General features: G+C 40.5%; 1 protein-coding gene across 1 annotated transcript in view; it reads right to left on the bottom strand.

The window, feature by feature from the left end:
* Nucleotides 1-944: 944 nt before the first annotated feature.
* The window catches only part of CCDC13 (coiled-coil domain containing 13), a gene marked incomplete at its 5' end in the record, with an annotated part of 16,458 nt that continues 8,778 nt past the window's right edge, over nt 945-8,624 (bottom strand). Inside the window, 3 exon segments of the mRNA XM_009702776.1 lie at nt 945-1,104; nt 1,624-1,738; nt 5,793-5,980. Coding sequence (XP_009701078.1) covers nt 945-1,104; nt 1,624-1,738; nt 5,793-5,980 — 463 coding nt within the window.

The following is an 8,624-nucleotide window of genomic DNA, read 5'->3' as shown; positions in this document are numbered from 1 at the left end:
TGTAATCCCCAAGGCTAGCTCTCTGCTGGCAGGCTGCATGTTAATGCCTTATTAGCTTGCGCTCAGTGTTCTCACCATGCTGCAAGAGAAAAGGACAGAATGGAAGGGTTTTCAGCATCTCCAAAAGTCCCACCACCTGCAGTGAGGACCTGCCTGTGTTTTGTTAGCATTTCTTCCTAGCGAGAACAAGACCTGCCTGATGAATGAATGCAGAGCCCCGGAAATAGGGAATTCATAAGCTGGATGGCAAATTTCATACGGAATGAGCTGAATTTAAGGTATGTCTGACTGATGGCAGGGGTAAGCTGCACAGTAATCTTTTCAGTGGAAACTCCTCTGAGTTTCAGAAAACTCTGCTGCCAATATGTTCAAGCAAAGAACCAGGTTGGAATGGTGAATGGAGCCCCCTCCAAGTTCACTTGTAGATATTCACAGGCCAGGCTAATCCTCCCCCTCAGCACTTAAGTACTACAGAAAGCCTGAGACAGACAGGTATCAGCGTGCGGATAAAAACAGAACTCGGTTTGTTCCTGGCATGACTTTGGAAGGGAGCTGGCATAACTTCTGTGTAGAAAATTCCTTCATGAGCTGATAACGGCAGCAGCATATTCAATGTCAAGCCCTCTTGAGGAAAATTCTGTTGAAACTATAGAGGTTTTGCCCAAAATCACACTGCAGAACTGCAGCTTCCTAAACTGCACCAACCTACGGCATGTGCAGTCTGAGAGCCAGCTGCTCGCTAACTCTTACAGACCGAATTTGCTGACATGCAAAACCATCACTCTTTTTGTATTTCATCTCCATTTCTCATCCTCTTCTGCAAATGCTAAAGAAATTACGTGATCTAAGGCTGCAGAACTACACTGCCACTGCATTTCAATTCATGGGCATGATGCCTGGGCTCTCTCCCTGCTTTGCAGTCCAAAGGATTCTGAGTATCTTGCTTAACTCTTCTCTTGTTTCTGCTGCTGAATGGCCTGTAAAAAGATACCCTTCACTTGGTCCATTGTGTCTTGATACAGTTTAAAGTCTTCTTCTTTCTTTCTCACAGTAGTCTCCAAAGCGGCCTTCAGAGCTTCGTTCTCATCCAGCTGGATCACAAGCCTACAAGGAAACAAAAGGAAAATTTTCATGTGAGCTGTGGAGCTTCAAAGCAAATTAGAACTGTGCTTTAGCTCTGGGGAAGAAAACACTGGAACACATGCTCTCTGGTAATTTTATGACAGGCGTGAGAAAGAGCAGACTTAACACTTGCTCCTTCTCTCTTTGAGACAGAAAGAGAGTATTAGATGACCAAGACACTTTTCAAATGTGTTTTGTTAAAGATTATAATTTCATTTTCACTAATAAGTTTGCAATCAATGCGTAAAGAAAGAAAAAGGAAAAACAAGGCGTCTTCCTTGCAGGTATTTTGTGTTGCTTAGCATTTGCATTAGCTTAACATTTCTGGGTATTTGTATAATTATCAGGAAATTTGTGTAAGAATGACATAGACAAGCTCAAACCAGAGGATCTGTGATTTCTACAGAGTTTGCTAGGTTTTATCTTCTGAGGAGTGGGTGCAGGTAATATCACTGCTAAAAGGACAGCGATGAATTTTAGCTGGAGGAAGGGAAACCATACCTTGTGCTCAGATACTCTATCTGTGATTCTAGAGGCAACTTGGAAAGCTGGGCCGCAGAGAGCTCCTTCCTGTCACTCGCATTCAAGGTCAGTCTTGAGTGATTCGCAGACTGGCCTGTAGATTTAATCACAAAATGGAGTTTTAGTAAAAAAAGCAACTGTTTTCAATTAGTAGCACACTAGGTAAATCTTAGGAATCAGTGAATAAATACTAAGGAATCTGTTAAGTTCTATATATATCCATGAAGATACTGTAAATACATAGGACAAGCTTTTATTTTAATCTCCTTTCAGCAAAATGAAAACATGATGAGTTTGCATTTCAGGGCTAAATGCAGTAATATGTGTGCCTACCTATTTAGAGAAGAAAAAAATTAATTAAAAAGATTGAAGTGGCCAAAACAATAGGTGACAGAAACAGTTGAAAAGGATTATTTTGATGTTTATCTTGTCATTGTGTTTCACTTAAGATTATGACAGCTGTTGCTTCCTGAATGCCTGTGATAAAGTTTGTGTGTGGCACCCACCGACACATCTTTTATAAAGCACTTTCATCCTCAGCATAAACACAACATAGGTTAAACACAGTAAAGCACTTAAATATGTACTTCAAACTAAAGTCCTAAATCAGGAATGCTTTCCTAAATAAAGCCCTACCCAAAGCATACAGCATTGCTCCTGTCATTTCAAAGGAACACAAAAACTTTTTTCAGGGTTATGGAGAAAATATAATTCAAATTTACTACTGAGATTGGAGAAGCAAAAAACCGTGACCGACCAATGAACCTCTACAATGGAAGAAGACTCAGGGAAGACAGGCAAGGTTGATGTGCTCAAGAAGCTCAGAAAGGAATGTAGGAAGTGACCACAGCCATCGTGGAGGTTGCTGAATTTATCCCAACACCAAGGGACTGGAGAGTGGTCTTTGCTGCAGATAAATGACTGAATCAGTTGAGTAAAAGTATATGGCCTTCTCTAAAATAACCAATAGAAAGTACTACCTACCTTCAGCCAGCTAGACCAACATGAGGGAAGTGTGTATGTGGTTCAGCCCAACATCGAGCATAAAACTCAAAAAAAACAGCAAAATGAACTTTGAAGAAAACAATGGGCTTGAGCTGGCATCAACCCATGTATTCCTTCCCAGCAACTGGGGATACCCAGTGTCATGACAGTCAGCATCTAGACCGGTAATGGGAATCATATTTGTGTTGTGATTCAACTGTACATTGCAATTGCTATATTGTGCTTGTGTTGTGGTTTCAGTACATTGCTGTATCACTTTTCCAAATTAAAATCCCACATAATGTCAAATATCTTCAAATAAGTAAATTTGGTATTAAAACACTAAATCCTCCTCGTGTGGAATATCTAAAAGAACCTGGTCAAAGAGTATTGAACTCTGACAAAAAACATGTGAGAAGAAAAGGCTATGTTGTATAACCAAGAAATGCTTTTGATCTTCAGGTTGTGTTTTACAGGGCTGAGGAAAACCTGCAGTTACTTACCTGTTCTCCTCTGGGATTATTCTTTGCTGATTTGAAATTTGGATAAGACAGAAAAAAAAACGAAAAATGAAAAGCATGAAAAATTTTAAAACACAACTGGGTTGTTTCTAGCTACTCAGCATCATTATCTACTTGCCTTGAATTGAAAAGACTAGAAACATTAGATTAGCAATTAGATCAGCTCTCTCCAATTTTGCACTTTCAGAAAGAAAAGAAAATATTATGTTAATTAGCGGGTTCTCTAGTCTCTGTTTTATATTCAAGCTTTTCATTCCTTCTTATTTCCTCAGCTATCTGGCATGAAAGCATTTAGATAACCTACATGCTCTGCTGAAGAGGTATATTACAGACTTGTAGACTCGTTTCTTGTACAAACTCCAGAGAGTTTTGGCACATCACAAGGGGCTGAGCTCTCTTCAAAGAAGGGTGGTGAAATAGATTGTTACCTACTCACCTTGTGGACTTAGAGAGGATTTCTTCTTATTAGTCTTACTGCCAATCCTTTTCTACATTTGCTTTTAGTCCTTAAGCAGACAAGACTAACTAAATATTTAGTAAGAAGGAACCTGTCACACTGGTAAGAACAGCCTGCTTCCTCCAGCTATGAAATGCCAATCTCCCAGCGGTGAGTTACCAAACCGTTACTACAGCACAACAACTTGATCAAAATGGCCCTGGACCTGGAGAGTTTATCACTGTATCGCTTTGAGGTTGCAAGGGAAATCAAAGTGGAGCACACGTATGATAACAGAACAACATGTCAACACTTTACCAGCTCTGAGCACTCAAGAATTCTGTTAAATTCTCCTCTAGAATACAGCATCAAAATGCTCCCATACTATTTAAGGCATGGAGTCAGTAAAAAGTGTACCATTGAGAGGCGTGTTCCCACAACTCTCAGCTGGCTACTACCTGTCCCTACACACACCCTGATTTCTTCCTCTGGGCATCTGCAGAACCATATGAGGGCTCCAAAGCCTCTCACCTCCAAACCGTCCTGGGAAACACAAAGGGCATCTCACGATACCACTTCTGTGAGGCTGAGCACTGCTCTCTTATCAATATGACTGTCCTATATCCGAAAGGCCAAAGGCTGCAGCACTTAGTTTCTAAGCACTAGGTTTCTATTAGGATTTAAGTTTTTCTGCACTACTTTTTCTACTGTCAAGCTCTCGGTTAATACAAGTAAGACAGCTCTACAAAATCAGTGCTCGCAGAAAAACACATGAAAATGAGTCAGTATTGGCTGGAGCCCTTTCTAAGGACACAACGGTGCTGCTCTAAGGAACAGATCCCTATTTTACAGAGAGGAGGAGGTCTGAAGCAATCATTCCATCTGCATTCAGGATAAAGGCTCCTCTGAGTCCTGTTCCTGTATACCTAATTCTCTCGATATGCTGGCTGGGTGCATGGCAGTGCTTCCGTTGAGGTCCTGAACACCGTGTAGCTATTACACTGGAGACCCTAGCTCTCCTGTATGAACTGAGATCATAGTGGACAACAACATGCGATTTCTTGCATTGCAGTCCTGCTCCAGAGAGACCTTATGGTCAAACACGCATATGACCAAGAGCACTAGGACGGGAGATGCAAAGAAATGCAATACAGTTACAGTAGCATTTCTTACCTCAGTCTGACCCACGCCTAAAGAGAAACAAGATACCAGGAGGAGGAGATCGCTTATACAGGTCAGAGTGCTCAGTACAGGTCAGCTCTAAGGTGATGAGGTAGCATTAGTACACACCGTAGTGCTGGATGGAGTCATGATGGAAAGCCATGCCATGCATCTACTGAGCTGCGGGGCAGTCCCCCTACGGCCCAAGATCATGCATTTCAGCATGGGGCAGGCCAAGAGCTTGTACAAGGTCTCCGCTGAGGCTTGTGACCTCTTTAATCACCATAACTCAGCCTGATGGCATCTTAGTATTTGCCAAATTGAAATTCCTATTCCTACTGTTCATATCCTGGCATTGAAAGCCTTTTTACTTTATGAAAATACATATAAAAAGGGAAACCACTGGAAAAGTTTCCTTAAGAATATGTGCCGTTTTATTGGTTTAGACACTTTACAGAATCAGAGTCCTTAAGCAATAAAAGGATCTGATCAGGGAAATAAAAATTTAACATCCACCATGAATTCTTCTCCTTTAACTATGCTAGTGAGGCTTTCATATTTATAGCAGGAGATTATCATGTTCATGGGATAATAAATTACACCAGATCTAATTACTTCATCACCAGCAATAGTTTTTCATGGACACTGACAGGCCTTAAATTGGGATGCGTCCTTTAATTCTGCTCTTAACCTTCAGATGAATCTCTCAGCCAGAAGTGCAAAAGGAACACAACAGTGGGCATGGTGGCAACACAGCCGTGGCAACACAGCAGTGTCAAGTCTTTTTTCTGTAGACTGTCATCCCATGAAAACAACATCCTGCAAAAGCCCTGGTCCCACTTACATCTGTGGCAAAATCCTCTTGAATTAAGCGGGGACAGGATTTTACCTTCTGTATTGGCCCACTGGTCTGAGTACGTCCAAATCGGTGCATGTAAGGTCAAGTACTTGTGTAGGTGTGACAGGTAAGAATCCAAATGTTGTTGATGTCTATTAACCACAGAGGTGGGATGGGGGCATAGTTGTACATAACTGCTCCACCTCACCTGTTTTGCTCCTCTGGGGAGGTTTCTGTGCACTTATGTTCTTCCCTGGATACATTTGCAGTTTTTCAAGCTGCTGTTCCAAAATGACACATCGCCGCCGCTCTTTCTGAAGCTTCTTCTCAGTTTCCAAGATTTTATTACTGCCTTCCTCCACCCTGACAGGCAAAAAAACAGTAGTTCAGCTTATTTATGTCATGAGTATTAAGGATCAGTCACTCTTGATACTGAATCCTGCTTCATGCTGCATAGCTCCCAACAGAGGGAAAAGGAGAATTTTCCATGCATCCAAAGGCAGAAATCCCAGTGCAATTGTTCCAGATGACATCCTCCAACTTTGCAAAACAGAATTAACTAATGAGTACAGTTGGAAATAACGGGTTCATTAGTGGAGGTTGCCTAGATCCCTTAACACTGGCTACTTGGGTCAATTTACCACTCAGATGAGCAGGCAAGCTGCAGATTGCTGAGGAGAGATCTTTTATTACAGGAATAATAAACTGCATTTTTTTAAACACTCTGGGAAAATTTGGAAGGAAGATAGTTTATAAAAACACTGTCTAGCATTTAGCTGGTTTGAGTCAGTTATCTGTAAGTAAGAAAAGAAACTTGATGTTGTTTTTAATAAACTTGGCCATTAGACATTACCGTGGAAGGAAGGGAGTGGAAAAGAAAGTGATAGTTCCCTCTGCAGTACAGAGTGGAAGAGTAAAGTGTTTCTCTATTCAATACGCACAACATCTTAGAAAATTAACCACAAAAGTTTGATGTGCGCCCACAGATGCAGTCAGTGGTGCATCTCGTGTGGGGCAGCACTTCATACCAAATGATTTAAAGGAGTTTAAAGCTAGAGAGAAACCTGACTTAACTCACTGTATTGTATAGTGCAGAATAAAAGAATTTCCTTCTTGACTCCACGGGTGATAGCTGATTACTCCCTGAATCAAGACACTTGATTAGTCTTATTTCCCTCCTAGCTGGCATAACTAAAAAAATATTACAACTATAATAAAATCGTGTCACTATCTTAAAAATCTAGCTACAGGCAAGATTCTGACCTCCTGTGGCAGTGAATTCCCAGGCTGGTGACATTCTATGAGAAATTATATTTCTCTCAGTGGTTCTGAATTCACTAAACTTTCATCTGACCAGGTGTTCCCCTAGCATCCACGTTAGACAAACAGCGGAGGCAAAATGACAAGACCAGTCATTTTTCATTAAATCTTCTGCCAATATGAATAACTTAAACTAAAATGTTCCTCTGGCTCTTCCCCTTCCCCCAGCAGGCCCCAATCCTACAAACCGTTTACAACGGAGTATCTTCTGACAGTATATTCTGCTCCGCAGTAAGTGATTGTGAGACATAGTCCTAAATTCTGGCAGCTGCTGTAGAAAAATCCCACTCATGTAACCATTCCCCCCCACTCCTGTAACCATTCCCAGTGCTCTTCTCTTGACTTAAGCATTTTCTGTGTTACTCGAGCTTTGCCGACCCACACTCCAACAGGGGAAAGGATGAGGAGGAATGCCTGATTTTTTACATATATTCATGTTGAAATATGAATAGATGCTATTTTATCCTGCGGTCTTCCAAGAGTTATTGCACACAATCTCACAAAATTTACTTTACCTGCAGGAGCCCTTGATAAATGTGTGATAAATGTAGAGCTGCTGAATCATCAGTCTATGGTAGATTTTACAAGCGAAAGGATGAGGAGGAATGCCTGATTTTTTACATATATTCATGTTGAAATATGAATAGATGCTATTTTATCCTGCGGTCTTCCAAGAGTTATTGCACACAATCTCACAAAATTTACTTTACCTGCAGGAGCCCTTGATAAATGTGTGATAAATGTAGAGCTGCTGAATCATCAGTCTATGGTAGATTTTACAAGCGACTGTGCATTTCATTGACTCTGTGTTCTTCATTATCCCATATTCATGATGGTCCCATTTCAGCTCTCACTCACACCTACATCCCTTATCTAATTGCATAGCTCTATTAAAGGCACTGGGCTTACAAACAGGAATAAGATTCTCCCAGCATCTATTTCCAGGATTTAGCTCTTAAAAGCACCTTTGCCATAGTTATAAAAAAATCTATTTTTCTGACTGCAATTAGTTGTATGGGACAAAAGTTAGACAAGTGAGAAATGACAACTATTGTAAAACAAAGCAAGCAAGCAAGCAAATAGTGCCTACTGTATTCAAAAGTACACAGACAAAAGTATATCTTCCTACAAGCTGGAATACAGATTTGGGAATCAAATAATACACATTCTGTAACTGTGGATAAAAAGCAGTAGGTGTCCAAAGAGAAAAGACTTTGCTTTCCCTGCCCTCCTAAAACAGAGTTGGCTTTTAACATCATCTTAAATTGAGCTGAATAATATATATAAAAAATAATCACCGCTATGCTTCAGTTAAACCAAAAGAAATTCATTTAGAACAGGATACAGTGAAACTTAAAAGAATGTGAAAAGCTTTTGGAACAGAAGTCAGATTATAATTACAGTATTTACCACTGATGAATAATATTGCTGCCTAAATAACACCACACATATATAAATACATGAATTCTAGTTTTATCTAGGTGCAGCAAGCTTGAAGATGACTCCACTTTTTCCTGTCCTTTGTTCTAAAAGAATAATAAAAAAAAAATGAATCATCGACTAGGCAGGGAAATTAAGCAGAAAAAATTTTAAAGCCCCTATTTAAGGAAAGGATCCCACTGGCAGCGTATGGTGCACTGTACTGCATGCTACAGACTCTCACACGTCTCCAGCACTCCTTAATCGCAGCGTCCCACAAAGGATACTGGCAGAAACAGCC

This window comes from Cariama cristata, unplaced genomic scaffold, assembly GCF_000690535.1.
Source record: "Cariama cristata isolate BGI_N322 unplaced genomic scaffold, ASM69053v1 scaffold76, whole genome shotgun sequence".
NCBI classification, from domain to species: Eukaryota; Metazoa; Chordata; class Aves; order Cariamiformes; family Cariamidae; genus Cariama; species Cariama cristata.
This window is presented reverse-complemented; position numbering and strand designations above follow the sequence as displayed.